At 38.5% G+C, this 16,963-nt stretch overlaps 1 protein-coding gene across 1 annotated transcript; it reads right to left on the reverse strand.

Moving 5' to 3' along the window:
* Window positions 1–1,074: 1,074 nt before the first annotated feature.
* LOC139445973 (uncharacterized) lies at window positions 1,075–16,207 on the reverse strand. Its single transcript, XM_071227225.1, has 6 exons — window positions 16,131–16,207; window positions 15,824–16,033; window positions 13,792–13,930; window positions 4,115–4,254; window positions 3,540–3,717; window positions 1,075–2,769 (listed from the first exon to the last, which is right to left on the reverse strand). The coding sequence occupies exons 2-6, from the start codon at window positions 16,021–16,023 to the stop codon at window positions 2,119–2,121; spliced, it is 1,308 nt and encodes a 435-aa protein (XP_071083326.1). The 5' UTR covers window positions 16,024–16,033; window positions 16,131–16,207; the 3' UTR covers window positions 1,075–2,118.
* Between the last annotated feature and the right edge of the window lie 756 nt (window positions 16,208–16,963).

Raw genomic sequence — 16,963 nt, forward strand, 5'->3', positions numbered from 1 at the left:
AATATTGCTAAGTGTGGCATTAAAGAACAAACACCACCTAAAGCAGGTAGGGTAGGGAAGGGTCGGGTCGGGTCCCCGGGTAATACTTCCGCATTCCCAAGGAACCACCTGGAAATTCCCTAGCGTGAATAAATACAAATATGGGTGATCATTTAAACACTTTATTCTTGAATAAAGATTTGTGCATACATCGGAAAATGTCTGCATGCTCCTGAATAAATATCGTTGCTATAACCCAGCTGAGTGAACAAACAAATTCAGGTCTGAAGTTTCTTCTTACTCTGTGGAGGTTCATACTCCAGCGAACTAACACACTGCAAGTAAGTACTGAAGTGTGTGGCAATGTTGATACCCCATTTATACAGCTGTACAGCAATTTGAAAGAGACAGATATTTGAGAAGTGACTTCCTTTTGGACTACAATGTCCAGTTATCAAAATGAGATTATTACCATACCAGTACATAGATATATTCAACAGATACATCAAAGTTCAGGATATGAAAAAGAATGGTGCCTCACCAGTTTCCATGTGTACATACAGAAATATGAAAATTGTTTTCCAAATATATGAATAAAGAAAAGTTAACGTTTTGTTCACTGTTTAGTGTCATGGGCCACTTCCTCCGACTCTGGCCAAGTGGGTGACAAGGACTACTCCTTGCAGTCTAAAAGATTTTCAGTATCGACAACAGAATTACTCCTCTCCTGCTGCACACATAGTGGGCGTGTCTTTATGATATGCAATCTCATTAAAATTGGATCTTAGTTCTCGCTATCGCTAAACAAAGATCTGAGGACATCCCATTACGGGCAATATCAGAACAACCTTTCATCCGACCAATCAAAGCATCCCTTACCAGATAATGAAAGTGACAGTTGGAATGTGTTATCTAATCCTGCAACCTCAAAAACGTTAACACAGGGTATTCCGAACGACAGTTTCGGCCAGTACGACTGATTCCGTCAAAACTATCGTCTATCTCTCACGTTTCCGTGGGAAAAACATTTGAACGGAGGAGATGTTGCACAGTACGTGGGAAGCACTGCCATGCAATCTCAACCACATTCCGAAATGTTCGTTTGTTCAGTCATCAAAATCTTAATTGAGAACTGTGTCAACATATTTTTCAAGCGTAGACTGAAATGGAAGTCGCCAGTTTGAAACGAGTGCCTTAAAGCTCCAGAAAGCTGCTTTCTAATTGGGTGATGTCAACTTCTTGTTCATCATTTCAGTGGTCGGTCAAAGTTCCCAAAAGGTCGTTCTGATGTGACCCGCAATGGGATGTCCTGAGCTCTTTGTTTAGCGGCAGCGAGAACTTAGATCTGATTTTAATGAGATTGTAATCTCATTGGCAGGAGGTTCTGCTCACAAGTCCAAATGTTTCAACTATCCTTTGCTTTTGGGTTATGTGGGCATATTTCATGTGGGAGGGCAGTGTTTGATGTGCGGGAGGGTGTGGTCGCAGTAGTTTTTCATCGGTGGGGAAAACACAATCACATTAGTGTTTCAATAGGGTTTTTCATTGATGGAGAGGGCACAAATCATTTTTTGATGAGTAGGAGGCACAGTCACATTAGTGTTTTATTGGTGGGGAGGGCTGTCACGTTAGTGCTTTATTGGTGGGGAAGGCAGTCACGTTGGTGTTTTATTGGTGGGGAGGGCAGTCACGTTAGTGTTTTATTGGTGGGGAGGGCTGTCACGTTAGTGTTTTATTGGTGGGGAGGGCTGTCACGTTAGTGCTTTATTGGTGGGGAGGGCAGTCACGTTAGTGTTTTATTGGTGGGGAGGGCAGTCACGTTAGTGTTTTATTGATGGGGAAGGCAGTCACGTTAGTGCTTTATTGGTGGGGAGGGCAGTCACGTTAGTGTTTTATTGGTGGCGAGGGCAGTCACGTTAGTGCTTTATTGGTGGGGAAGGCGGTCACGTTAGTGTTTTATTGGTGGGGAGGGCAATCGTCAGTGTTTTATTGGTGGGGATGGTTAGGTTTCTGGTCTGGAACACTTAAACAAGACTTCCATCACCAAATATTGTTTATATAAAACATTATCATAAAAAAAAAAATATGATCTTGATAGTTTGGAAAGTCCAAACCACCTCTCCTGAAGAGTGCAAACTATCAAAGATTCGATGAGACAGCATTTTGGTAAACCATATCAAAAGACTCATCACTTGTTCTAGTAAAGTTCATGTTTCTATAAGTCAGTGTATTTTCATGATACGTAGCTTGATATTTCTTCCAGATCTTTTCAATCACCCTTGGAAGACGTTGACAGTTTGCCAGTTTAGCCAACTGGTCATTGTAAGACCACTGGCGATCATCCAAACTATGTGCATCATGAACAGGCAAACCACTGGCTAAGTGCTCCCGAAAATCCTTTTCGGTGTCTTGATCCATTTCTTCCTTCGAAGGCAGTGTCAGCTTCCCCTCCAGCACGGCCAGCACTACAAGAGTCTGTAGGTGGAAGATCTGGAAGGGACTCACCATCTTACAAAGTCCTACAAAGGCCAAGGACGGGAACTCGGTGTGTATTAGGTGTTTGTAAAGGGGGGTAACTCTACTGCCTGACTGCAGGTTGACATGGCAGTCGTCTGTGAGAAAGGGGTAGCTATTTTCATATCCTGTACAGAAGATGACAGAATTCACTGGGTGTTCCAGACCATCTAAGAAAACAACCGAGTTTGAATTGAAGGACTTGATTCCTTGAACTTCAATGACATTAGCAGGAAGGACGGTTGTCAGTTTGTCTTTGTTATGGCTGAGGAAAACCTACAAGATTAAAATCAAAATGTCAATGCTGTCATTGTATAAAGATGGATCTTTAAACTTCACACTTTGACTAGTCAGTGTAATTCAAGAGTAATTCATTTTTCATAATGATCATAGAAATTGAGAAAAGGACAAAAATATATATGACCTGAAATTCCAATGACATACAGAATATCTGTTGAAACCATGCAATAAGTACTGCCTCCTGGTCTAGTGTACAGAGCATCTGCCTGGAGAGGGGCCAAAAGACGTTAAAAGATTGTGCTTTTTGTTACCCTGCTAGCTTGGAGTAAGTTAACAGTGTCTGAGTGGGTTATCCATGTTGAACAGTGGCATGGCATCTCGGTGACAGCTAGCACTATCAAACCAGCATAAGTCCGGACAAGTACAAGCAACCACACATGAACGTCGCTATATAAGTGTAATTTAATAGTATAATTAGACCCAGGTCATGTCTTTGGACCGAGGGGGAGGTCGGGTAGCCTAGTGGTTAAAGCGTTCGCTCGTCACACGGAACACCCGGGTTCGAATCCCGACATGGGTACATTGTGTGAAGCCCATTTCTGGTGTCCCCTGCCATGATATTGCTGGAATATTGCTAAAAGCGGCGTAAAACCAAACTCACTCACTCACTCCATTTGTACCCAACGTGGCTCATTACTAACGAGATCAACAATTACCTTGTCTGACCCAAACTTTAGCTGGAATGTTGCCAATTGCAGCGTGCAATAACATTCATTCCCTCCCTCATTGATTTACTATTGACCAACCTTGTCTGCAACACTGCTGATCTCGACAGCTAGATCCAGCCCCGACATCTGAGCACCAACACAGACAACCACCTGGTTCCTGAAAGGCTCCGGTTCCCGGTAACGACAGCTGTGCATGATTTGTCCCTCGAACCGGTGCTGACCAGACTGGTCTGGCATTCGTGGATTCATTGATTTTCTGAAAAAAGCAGATAACTAAAAAATTGTTTGCAAGTATTTCCAAAACAGAAACAAACCATCACCTTTTGTTCAAGGCAGGAGAAACCATTACAGTATTTTCTAATGAATTATGGTATCCTCACTACAAACTACATGTATACAAAATTTCATTTTAAACACAATCTGGTTTCCTTTAAGAAATTCATCAAACTTACATCTGAAATGTCAGTGTCATTATTTGGGAAGAAGCATGACAAATGCCCACTTCATCAATCTGGGGGTTTCAGAAGACGACGTGTGAAGATACCACTAATAACGACTGATAAAAGACAATGGCATTGTTTTTTCCAATAATGTTGCAAAGATTGATCACTGTAATATATCTGCTTACGAAAATACTATTACTACTTTCTTACCCAATACAGACCATGACAGCATCAAACAACTCCGTTGTCCGGTTCTCTCTATGAACTACATCACTGTAGGTCACTTCCCATCGGACTGCCTCAGAGTTGTCTCCCTTGACTGGATGGACCCGCTCAATTTGAGTTTTAAACTGCCATCCAGAATGAGAAAGATACTTGTCAGTTTCTTCAAATTACTGCATTATCTCACCTTTCAAGCAATATCAATTATTTTGAATTTGTGAAGAAACATGTTTGAGATAGCTTCACTAAAGTCAAATGTAAGGGTTACTCCCAAGAACATACCCTCAAAAAAACATGTTCATACAAAACTCAAGACATAAGTGACCTATATATCCTATCAAGGTCAATGCATATTTCATAAGAAGTTAATTCAATTACAGATAAAGATGAAGGTAACTTTGTGGCATTAGATGTTAGTATTGATGATAAAATATATATAATAATTAACTCATATCTATATTTATAGATGCAAATTCCAAAATACAAAACCTTATTTTCATGTTTATAAAAAGGAAGCTTTTTTCATGATACAACATTGAAAAAGATATTGCTTTTGAAACCGGTAATCAACAGAAATTCTATGGTGCTTGGATGCTGTATCATAAACTTTTCAAAAAAGAGGAGCAGCTTTCATTTTAATTTTAGTTTTATACTTAAGACTTTAATGTTTAAGACCATGTACTTTCCTACACTGCAATATCATAATTATGATATATAAACTTTAATAGTTTATGCATACTTTATATATGCACTATTTTTGTATTACTAGAGTGAATGTGTGAGTGAGAAGTATGTTATTTTCTGTAAAAAAAACTAAGATGTACTGATAAGTTGTGCTGTACGTCATGGGCTTTCTACTACCCTGGGCGTAAATGTATTTTATTTAACAGGTACGTCTTTATAAAAAAAATAAAATAAAAATATAATAATAACAAGAGTCCATCTTGTTGCCATGGAAACGTAAAAAATAAAAATGTCTAAAATTTCTAAATAGCAAAAGGCACCAGTTCAGCATGTATCTGACAGACCTGCAAAGTTTGATGAAAATATATTGAACGGTTTAAGAGTCATGCTCCGGAAACGAAACGTGACGGACGGACAAAACAGTGCAAAATTAGCCAGATATAAGGAAAGAAAAACCTGACAAAGTCAATTTCTTTTCTTTACAACCAGTGGAAGAGCAGGAACAAAGCATGTGTTCAAGAAAAAATTTAAAGCATGTTGAGTGGAGGCTCAATGGTATGGAGTTGCATGTCATATGACTGTAAACTCGAGCCTGACACAGTCAGACAAAACAGTCAGACAACAACGGCACCTTACAGACATCTTAGACAGGGTGGTTGTACCACATTCTGAGCACCACCCTCTCTTAAGAAGGCCAGTCTTCACTGACGACACTCCGCAGTGTCATCCACTTCCTACATCAGGAGGTAATATCAACACTTCCCTGGCTTGTCAGGACTCCAAGTCTTAACCAACTGGAGCATGTTTGGGACATTATCAGTCGTAACCAACTGGACCAAGCAGGAATGGGAGGAATTTGGTGTGAAATTCAACATTTCATATAGTCAGTGATGGTTCATGAAGTTATCCTGGTTTGCTTGTCAACACATGATTACATGTCATTTTTCTGCCTTGTATTTCCCATCACATGAACATAAGAAAATAGCTTTTCTGAGATAATCTTTGCTTTTCATTTACTCCATAAAGTTTAAATTATACTGATGGTGCTGTAAACTGATGCTTGATTACATTGGATAAAGTACCATGAAAAATATGGGATGTTGCAATACATTTTTTTATATGTATATACAGACAAGTGACAGTCTATTTCAAGCGAAGCCCTGAATTTTGTAAACATATCAAGGTTAATGTCACTAATAAGTCAAACACTGACTGCACATGTGTGTTTAACACTGCTTAAAAACGTATTTCAATTATACATAGGCATGTCAGCCAATCTCATTTAAATTAGATCTTATATTTTGACACAATACCCCTGGGCATGAAGATCTGACAATACCTCCATAAGAAGTCACGTCTTTGACCACCTAATCTAAATGAAAGATGTGTGGATTCTTGAGCCAATCAAATGGTAGCTACCTAAACTGATTTGCTCCATTTCTTTAACCCCAAAATTCAGAAATTTCGATTTTAACAAAAGAAAACCCACACAGAAATCAAGTAATCCTTCAATGGTACCCCTTTTTGGGTATAGATGCCATGAAACGACATAGTGCATAAAATATCCAAACAACATAATGGTGTGCCCTTTATCCTTTCCAATCAGAACAGGCTGATACAAAAATCTGTGCTGATGGATGCTTGGTTCATTTGTATGGAAAATGTCGAAGCCTTGACACCGATTGGCTTATTAGAATGTACAACTTTCTATGGGAGTGTCCTCAAATCTTCATACAGGTATTGTATCGGAGTAACATTTTCGATTTTTATGAGATTGGCAGGTCAGCTGGATTTCAGACGAAAGCCGAAAGATACTCAAAAATGACTTTTTTATATGATAAAAATGTCATTTTTACTTATCCTCACTTAAACTAATATGCATATCTCTTTTCATTCCTGAAAGGTAGTGGAAACTTCCTGTGGATGATCTGTGGGATGACACCACACCCTGCTACATAGAATATCATTCTAGCTTGCTTTATAAATGACTTTAGTGTCAAGAGAAGAACATATTCTTAGCACAGTCGTTGTCACTCATGCTCTGAATTACATCGTAATACAGGGGAACATGGACTCTCAGTTGGTGGTTATGGGACAGCAACCTGATGTCACAAAGTCAACGTGATATGTGGGAGAAAGTACCTCCAGTATCTTCTGGTGGGCACCGTTAGTTGCTGAGCTACAACCAATAGTCCGTGACATCTTCGGTGGTGAAGTCTCTGAGGAAATGATTCATAAAGACAGTGTGTGATCTCCAGAAGCATCCTTTCATAATGGTTGGAATAGAGCAGTTGGGCTATTGCAGTGATTTCATATGGGATGAACCCTTCAGGTGGGTCCAAACTTGCTGCCCTGTAAGCTCAAAGGATGACTGCTCTCATCCAGAAGAAGAAAGTTGTTCTGGAAACTTCTCAGTTAGCATATCTTGTTAACAGTCTTCACAGTCTTCTTCTTCTAATGCTTGTCTTTTGAAGATAGATGCGTAGGGCCCTAACTGGGAAAATGGACAAGTCTTTGATGTCCTGTGATCCTAGAATGTCCGAAAGCACTGAGACATGACATCTGGTTGTCCAGGTAACTGTTTATTCTCAAGCCAAGATGGTCCGATGCATGTTTACCCGTCAAACCTAGTAAGGCCGAAGTCGAGCACATGTATTCTGACATTCTGGCTGCTGTAGCTAGTGCCAGGAGAAACAATGTCTTTTGTGTCAAATGGTCGAAGTCAGCTTCTTCTAGTAGTTTCTAAACATAACTGGTAAGATATTGCAGCACTATGTTTAAATCCCAAGCTGGGACTCTTAAACGTTTTCTGTTGATCCTCAACTTTGTAGGACAGTATTGTATCCCGATGCACAGCCCACGATACGATGCATCGATTTGGAAAGCATGTATCGCGATAGATACGATATTTTCATAACACAGTTTTACCTACCGTATTTTCTTGAGTATAGTGCTCACTTTTTTTCCAAACAATACAGCTGTGTAGAAGGGGTTGCGCATTATACACAGTATAAAAGTCAGATTTGTTTTTGTTGGACGATTCTATGTCAACACGTAATTCTCGCGATCATGCAATCACGAGCACGGGAGCCTTGACGGTGACTGGTCTGACTGGTTCCATGTAAAAAATAATACCCAGCAATAGCGATCAGCTGCTTCGCTTAGGGTTATTATTATTTTAGATATGTTTAGTAAAAGCTGCATCTAAATTAAGAATATATTGGAATATATTATTCCTGATAAAAAAATAGTTTGAGATACAATTTTTGCAGATCCTTGCATTAAAATACTGTGAAGTTATATCATTGGGTGTGTACATGTACAGCTGATTGCTGTGTCCGGCTTAGTTTACGAGAAAATACACAAGGTAATCTTAATCCCTGGATATAAAACAATGCCTTGCTGAAAAAAAAATACAATTTAAACGGTAAATCAACATGTCTGGTGATTTTTTATCTCAAATTTCGAATTTGTACTGACAAAGTTTCTCATCACCCTTTCGTTTGCCGGGCTTTGCTGAAGGGGTATGGTGTAATTTTTTTCTGCGCATAATATTCAAATTTCTTTTTTTCCAAAATATTGAATCGCTAGAGGGGCGTGCGCATTATACTCAAGAAAATACATGAAATACATGGGCGGATACAGCTTTTTTTAATGGGGGGGGGGTGTGTGTGTGTGCACAATTAAGATCTATTTATTGTCTTTGGTGGTAGTTTATACAGAAATAAAGATTTTTTTCAAAAAAAAAAGGGGGGAGGGGGTACGCCCATGAAATACGTTTAACAGTTTCAAAGCCAGTTTGTTGTTTCAGTAAAACATACTGTATTGCTGACAATTTGCTATAACAGTAAATAAACACCTTATATCTTCTTCAACTGTACTTGTCACATCTTTTAGATAGCAGAAAGACATCAACTTGGCTTAGCTTGTACCAGTAAACACTGTATCGTGATATGTATCGTATCGCAACCCTCCCGTTTGTTACACCTCTACCTTTCGGGAAGAAGAGATAAGATACTTAGTATCAGTCAGAGTAAGGTAAAATTGTAGACATTTACCACTTTGATGAAACAAGCAAGCATGAGTATGGTACTGACAACAAGGATTAATCAGGGTGAATCTGCATCCACAAAGTCAGCGGACCCTGACACAACCAACTTCATGTTAAAGTGGACATTATGAGAAGCACCGTTAATACACTTACAAGCATGTCTGTTCTCACCTTTCATCATAGTGTGGTCTTGTGATGTGGTGTTATGTTCATGTTAATCTAGTTTACCACATAACTAGCCATAGGCCACTAGGTGTGGTCTACTCTTCTCTTTTGAGGGCACCAGCAAGGTATACCCTGGAAAATAGTCTATATGGGAGAAAATCCCCTTTGTGCCAGATTAAATGGCATTTCCATCAACGCTACTTTACAATCATTACTGCAATTTTCTCTTTTGTATTTTTGTGAAATAACATTTCAAAGACAACCTATGTCATTCTTTCTCTTTAAATATCAATGATCAGGATGCATTTTGTATACAACATTTCAAATTCCTGCTATGATATATATATATATATGTATACATGAAAACAAAACAATGATAATGTATATGTACTACATTTTCACACCCTTGAATCAATTTTCAAAAAACACAATCTCGTCTGGCAGTGCTTCCATAATAATAAACAAGTCTTTGTAAAACCAAAAGTAGACAAACGTACAACATAAAATCTTTTCACAATGATATTTCCTCACTATATGCAAGATGCTACTTCCTCACTAGCTAGTCCAGTTATAATTTGCAAATACATGTAATGTGTTATCCAGGGGCCTGTATGAGCCTTCATGCTGCTTGTATTCTCATTGTCAATGAACTTCTACCTGCAAAGACTACATTGAATCTGTTGTATGCAATGAGCATCAGAAAGTAAACAAATATCTGAAGTTCTTTTGGATGCTCAAGTCTACCATCAGTTAATATTTACCACTGACAGCTACTGTTTACCACTGTCAGCTACTGTTTACCACTGACAGTTAATATTTACCATTGTCAGTTAATATTTACCACTGACAGTTAATATTTACCATTGTCAGTTAATATTTACCACTGACAGCTACTGTTTACCACTGACAGTTAATATTTACCCAATGGTCAGTTAATATTTACCACTGACAGCTACTGTTTATCACTGACAGTTAATATTTACCATTGTCAGTTAATATTTACCACTGACAGCTACTGTTTACCACTAACAGTTAATATCTACCCAATGGTCAGTTAATGTTTATCACTGACAGCTGCTGTTTATCACTGACAGTTAATATTTACCATTGTCAGTTAATATTTACCACTGACAGTTAATACTTACCATTGTCAGTTAATATTTACCACTGACAGCTACTGTTTACCACTGACACCCACTGTTTACCACTGACAGTTAATATTTACCACTGACAGCTGCTGTTTATCACTGACAGCTACTGTTTACCACTGACAGTTAACATTTACCACTGACAGCTACTGTTTACCACTGTCAGTTAATATTTACCACTGACACCTACTGTTTACCACTGTCAGTTAATATTTACCACTGACAGCTACTGTTTATCACTGACAGCTGCTGTTTATCACTGACAGTTAATATTTACCATTGTCAGTTAATATTTACCACTGACAGTTAATATTTACCATTGTCAGTTAATATTTACCACTGACAGCTACTGTTTACCACTGACACCTACTGTTTATCACTGACAGTTAATATTTACCACTGACAGTTAATATTTACCACTGACAGCTACTGTTTACCACTGTCAGTTAATATTTACCACTGACAGCTACTGTTTACCACTGTCAGTTAATATTAACCACTGACACCTACTGTTTACCACTGTCAGTTAATATTTACCACTGACAGCTGCTGTTTATCACTGACAGTTAATATTTACCACTGACAGCTACTGTTTACCACTGTCAGTTAATATTTACCACTGACAGCTACTGTTTATCACTGACAGGTGCTGTTCATCACTGACAGCTGCAGTTTATCACTGACAGTTAATATTTACCACTGACAGCTGCTGTTTATCACTGACAGTTAATATTTACCACTGACAGCTACTGTTTACCACTTTCAGTTAATATTTACCACTGACAGCTACTGTTTACCACTGACAGTTAATATTTACCACTGACAGCTGCTGTTTACCACTGTCAGTTAATATTTACCACTGACAGCTACTGTTTATCACTGACAGCTGCTGTTTATCACTGACAGTTGATATTTACCACTGACAGCTACTGTTTACCACTGTCAGTTAATATTTACCACTGACAGCTACTGTTTACCACTGTCAGTTAATATTTACCACTGACAGCTACTGTTTATCACTGACAGCTGCTGTTTACCACTGACAGCTACTGTTTACCACTGTCAGTTAATATTTACCACTGACAGCTACTGTTTATCACTGACAGCTGCTGTTTATCACTGACAGCTACTGTTTATCACTGACAGCTGCTATTTATCACTGACAGTTAATATTTACCATTGTCAGTTAATATTTACCACTGACAGTTAATATTTACCATTGTTAGTTAATATTTACCACTGACAGCTACTGTTTACCACTGACAGTTAATATTTACCATTGTCAGTTAATATTTACCACTGACAGTTAATATTTACCAATGACAGCTACTGTTTACCACTGACAGCTACTGTTTATCACTGACAGTTAATATTTACCATTGTCAGTTAATATTTACCACTGACAGCTACTGTTTACCACTGACAGTTAATATTTACCATTGTCAGTTAATATTTACCACTGACAGTTAATATTTACCAATGACAGCTACTGTTTACCACTGACAGCTACTGTTTATCACTGACAGTTAATATTTACCACTGACAGTTAATATTTACCACTGACAGCTACTGTTTACCACTGACAGCTACTGTTTACCACTGACAGTTAATATTTACCATTGTCAGTTAATATTTACCACTGACAGTTAATATTTACCAATGACAGCTACTGTTTACCACTGACAGCTACTGTTTATCACTGACAGTTAATATTTACCACTGACAGTTAATATTTACCACTGACAGCTACTGTTTACCACTGACAGCTACTGTTTACCACTGACAGTTAATATTTAACACTGACAGCTACTGTTTATCACTGACAGCTACTGTTTACCACTGACAGCTACTGTTTACCACTGACAGTTAATATTTAACACTGACAGCTACTGTTTACCACTGACAGTTAATATTTACCACTGACAGTTATTATCTACCATTGTCAGTTAATATTTACCACTGACTGCTACTGTTTACCACTGACAGCCACTGTTTACCACTGACAGTTAATATTTACCACTGACATACTGGCCTGTATGAGCCTTCATGCTGCTTGTATTCTCACTGTCAAGTTCAAGTTCAAGTTCTTTATTAACTCAAACCGCCAACCGGTGGTGTATGAGCAACATAATAACATACATATATACAAAAATACAATGTGATCAAGTGGCAACAACGCTTTACTTTAGTGCAGAAAGTAATATTTTTACAAATTAAGACAGTTTTTTAAGATTCTAAGTTCTCATATTTGACATCAAATGCTTAAAGGAAATAATGTTTGACCAGTTTAGATATCTACTATCAATTAATGTTTTTCTTTGCTAGTCAAAATATTCACACCTAAAGAGGTAGTGGAACTCATCGGCTATGGCAGGGCAGGTACAAAGCTTACATGTGCAATATTCGCGTGGGATGCCCTCCCAGCGGCCAGTCTCAATCGGTAAATTATTATTTAGTGTTCTTAATTTTAAAATTGGAGTAAAGATTTCTGGTGATAAGAGAAGATATTGTTCAAGTTTGAAATTTGTTTTGTAAATTCTATAGTTGCAAGCTTTGGAGCTTGTAGTTAAATTGACATTCCATTTTTGAATAAATTCATCTTTTAAAATGTTTTCAATTTTTTAGACTAACCAGCCGTGACTTACAGTCAATGAACTGCTACCTGAAAAGACTACATTGAATCTGTTGTATGCAATGAGCATCAGAAAGTAAACAAATATCTGAAGTTCTTTTGGATGCTCAAGTTTACCACTGTCAGTTAATATTTACCACTGACAGCTACTGTTTACCACTGACAGCTACTGTTTACCACTGACAGTTATTATCTACCATTGTCAGTTAATATTTACCACTGACAGCTACTGTTTACCACTGACAGTTAATATTTACCATTGTCAGTTAATATTTACCACTGACAGCTACTGTTTACCACTGACAGCTACTGTTTACCACTGACAGCTACTGTATCACATGCCCAGGCCTGCATGATCAGAATCAGAGACCATATATCGGTATATGGTCTGTCAGAATGATGTACTTCAAAAATAGTTTTGTAATAATTTTGTAATCTTTGCAAGATCAGAGAATGTAATGAGACAAAATCACAGAATCATGCCAAAAGTGACCCCTGAACAAGATACAATCATTTTCCCAACAAACGAAAGCCAGCCCTGAAGCTGTATCTACCTCACATCTAATGCACTGCTCTTGTTCAGAAAGAGTAACCATATTTTAGTTTAGACTGTACCCACACACGAGTGAGTATGGTTTTACACCGCTTTTAGCAATATTCGAGCAATATCATGGTGGGGGACACCAGAAATGGGCTTCACACATTGTACCCATGTCGGGAATCGAACCCGGTTGCTCAGCGTGACGAGCAAACGCTTAACCACGAGGCTACCCGACCACTCCCCACACACACACACGAGTATTTAATGGTAAAAGCAAAAAATGAAGAATATCAATACAAATTATCATGTTAGAACATCAAATTATGTTTGGGGATATCAAATACTGCCAGTAATGAGTAATTAACCTCCAATAAACCCTAATAACAATGTTCTTTTGTCTTATTAGCCACGAAATCCACAAGAAAACAACTTATCTGACCTTACCTTTATCCTGCCTGTAATGTTGAAGTGTTCGGCATAGTCCTGTATATACTGCAGCACCGTCTCATGGGGAATATAGGAGGGCAGGCCCTCCGGGAAGGTAAAGTCTGGAAATGCCATTATCTCCTTGGGGATATTTGTTCTAGAAATCAAAGAAAAACGTTTTCATCTCAGTTTGAACCATTCCACAAAGTAACCAAACAGATAGCCACTGGGGCCAGTCACTGGGGCCATGTTCCCATTTACTGGATCAGTCACTGGGGCCATGTTCCCATTTACTGGATCAGTCACTGGGGCCATATATTGATTGATTGATATGAAATAAATTGGCATGGAATGACATGGCATTATATGGTATGATATGATAAGATATGATGGGACAAGCTATGACATTGCTAATGTGTTGTGTGATATGACATGTTGAAATGTGATACAATATAGTTGTGATATATGGTACGATGGTATGTATAGTATGTTATGATAATGTTATATGAAATAATACTATATAATATGATCTTATAATAATGATACAATATGATATGATGTTATAGAATATGTTGTATGATATAACAAGTTGTGATATGGTAATATAGAAATTATGAAATTACAGGGCATGGTATTGTACTGAATGTGTGAAATTATGTGACTGCGTTGAAATGCGAGGTGGAATGAGGTGAGGTGATCGGGTGAGATATGTACATAAATTGTATAAAACTGTATATTCTTCAACTTGTACTACAGGCCTGTGGCCTCTTCAGTATGTGAAATAAAGAAATTCACTGAGGCCATGTTCCCATTTACTGGATCAGTCACTGAGGCCATGTTCCCATTTACTGGATCAGTCACTGGGGTCATGTTCCTATTTACTGGATCAGTCACTGAGGCCATGTTCCCATTTACTGGATCAGTCACTGAGGCCATGTTCCCATTTACTGGATCAGTCACGGGGGTCATGTTCCCATTTACTGGATCAGTCACTGGAGTCATGTGTTCCCAACTGTCAACTTGATATCTACCAGAAGTCAACTTGATATCTACCAGGTGTCAACTTGATATCTACCAGAAGTCAACTCGATATCTACCAGGTGTCAACTTGATATCTACCAGAAGTCAACCTGATATCTACCAGGTGTCAACTTGATATCTATAAGGTGTCAACTTGATATCTATAAGGTGTGAACATGATATCAATAAGGTGTCAAATTGATATTTATAAGGTGTGAACTTGATATCTACTAGGTGTCAAGGTGATATCTACCAGATGTCAACTTGATATCTATAAGGCGTCAAATTTATATCTATAAGGTGTGAACTTATTATCTACCAGGTGTCAACATGATATCTACCAAGCATCAGCTTGATATCTGCCAACTGTCAACGTCCCGTAAAGATCCAGGCTAGAATAGGTCTTCAGCAACCCATGCTTGCAGTAAAAGGTGACTATGCTTGTTGTAAAAGGCAACCAACGGGATCGGGGGGTCAGGCTCGCTGACTTGGTTGATGCATGTCACCGATCCCAATTCCGGGATCGATATTCATGATGTAACTCACTGGATTGTCTGGTCCAGACTCGATTATTTACAGACCGCCATCATATAGTGGGAATATTACTGAGTGCGGCGTAAAACAACAAACAAAACAAACCAACCAACTGTCAACTTAACATCTACCAGGTGCTTGATATCTATCACATGTCAACTTGATATCTACCAGATGTCAACTTCATACCTACCAAATGTTAACTTGATATCTACCATTTCTTCAAAGATGATATCTACCAAGCGTCAGCTTGACATTTAGCAACTGTCAACTTAACATCTACCCAGGTTCAATTCTATCATGTATCAACTTGATATCTACCAGGTGTCACCTTGATACACCACACATCAAATTGACATCTACCATAAATATATCAACTTGATGTCCACATTGTATCAGTTTGATATACCATCTGTCAATTTGATACCTGCCACGAGCCAACTTGTTACCTCTCATGTACATGTGTCCATATCCCATCTGCCATTGTTTTACTTACTTGAGGTTTTTGTAAACACAAGCTAACATGGGCACTCCATTTTCATCCTCAAGGGCATTGTCCCTGTAGATCCACATGCCCCCCAGCTTTGAGCACTGCTCGAAACACACTCCTTCGAACACATCAGATCGAGCCAGTAGATGCCGCATGGCACACAGACCTGCCGGACCAGCACCGATAACTGCCACACGGATCACCATATTGAACTACCTACAACATAGAGACAGCTTGTAACAACATGCTTGTTTCCCAACACAGGTGCATATAGTTATGGATGAATAACTTAGCAGAAAGCCTGCCAGCTCACCTAGGTGAATGTCCCAACTGCCAACCTACTCATTCTCTTTGTGCCACCTGATAAAGTGCCTAATATTCCATACCACTGTATTGTTGACAGAGTACTTATTCAGGGCTTGCTGCCATCTTTCTTCTTTTGACAAGTGTGAGCTGCAGATGGGCCATACACCACGCGTGACACTCACACCAGGGGTAATAGTTTGACTATCAGAATGGAGATTAAGCATCTCATGTCATTCATATAGGGGTTTCACTCGGGTTAAATTTCCTTCATCTTGTGGCCTATATATGATACAAATAGCTCCTGATGTATTTTAAATAGGAGCCACTTGGCTCCCTGCCTCAATATATTTTACAAGAGTGAGAAATTGGAAAAATGTTCACTTTTCCATGGGCAAGTAAACTGTCAAAATCCATTGATGACCTCCTGTCAGGAATTTTATAGGCAAAATATATTTCTGATTATGCAATGGGTTTAGTGACAATTGCAGTTAAATCTGCTATGGATAGAGCCACTGTTTGCTTTTCTAGTCACATACAACACACTTTGCTTACTAATAATACAAATGTAATAAGTACTATTATCCCCATCTACAGAAAGTTTCTGAAAATGCAGACTAAAACTGTACTGAGATAGAGTCAGTAATTTGAACAAGGTCAACTAAAAGGAATGTTTGACATGACTACCAGCCCACCAGGTCAGGCAAGTGGCATTCCCCCTACCCTGTACTATAGCAGTGTTGTAATTTAGCCTGGAAACTTCCATGACATGCCATCAATCAAGCCACCGAGTCAGACCACCAGGATCCATTAAGTTATCTCTTGCAACCTACATATGTTGCT

Source organism: Haliotis cracherodii, unplaced genomic scaffold (genome assembly GCF_022045235.1).
Source record: "Haliotis cracherodii isolate W230 unplaced genomic scaffold, xgHalCrac1.p SCAF_10, whole genome shotgun sequence".
Taxonomy (NCBI): domain Eukaryota; kingdom Metazoa; phylum Mollusca; class Gastropoda; order Lepetellida; family Haliotidae; genus Haliotis; species Haliotis cracherodii.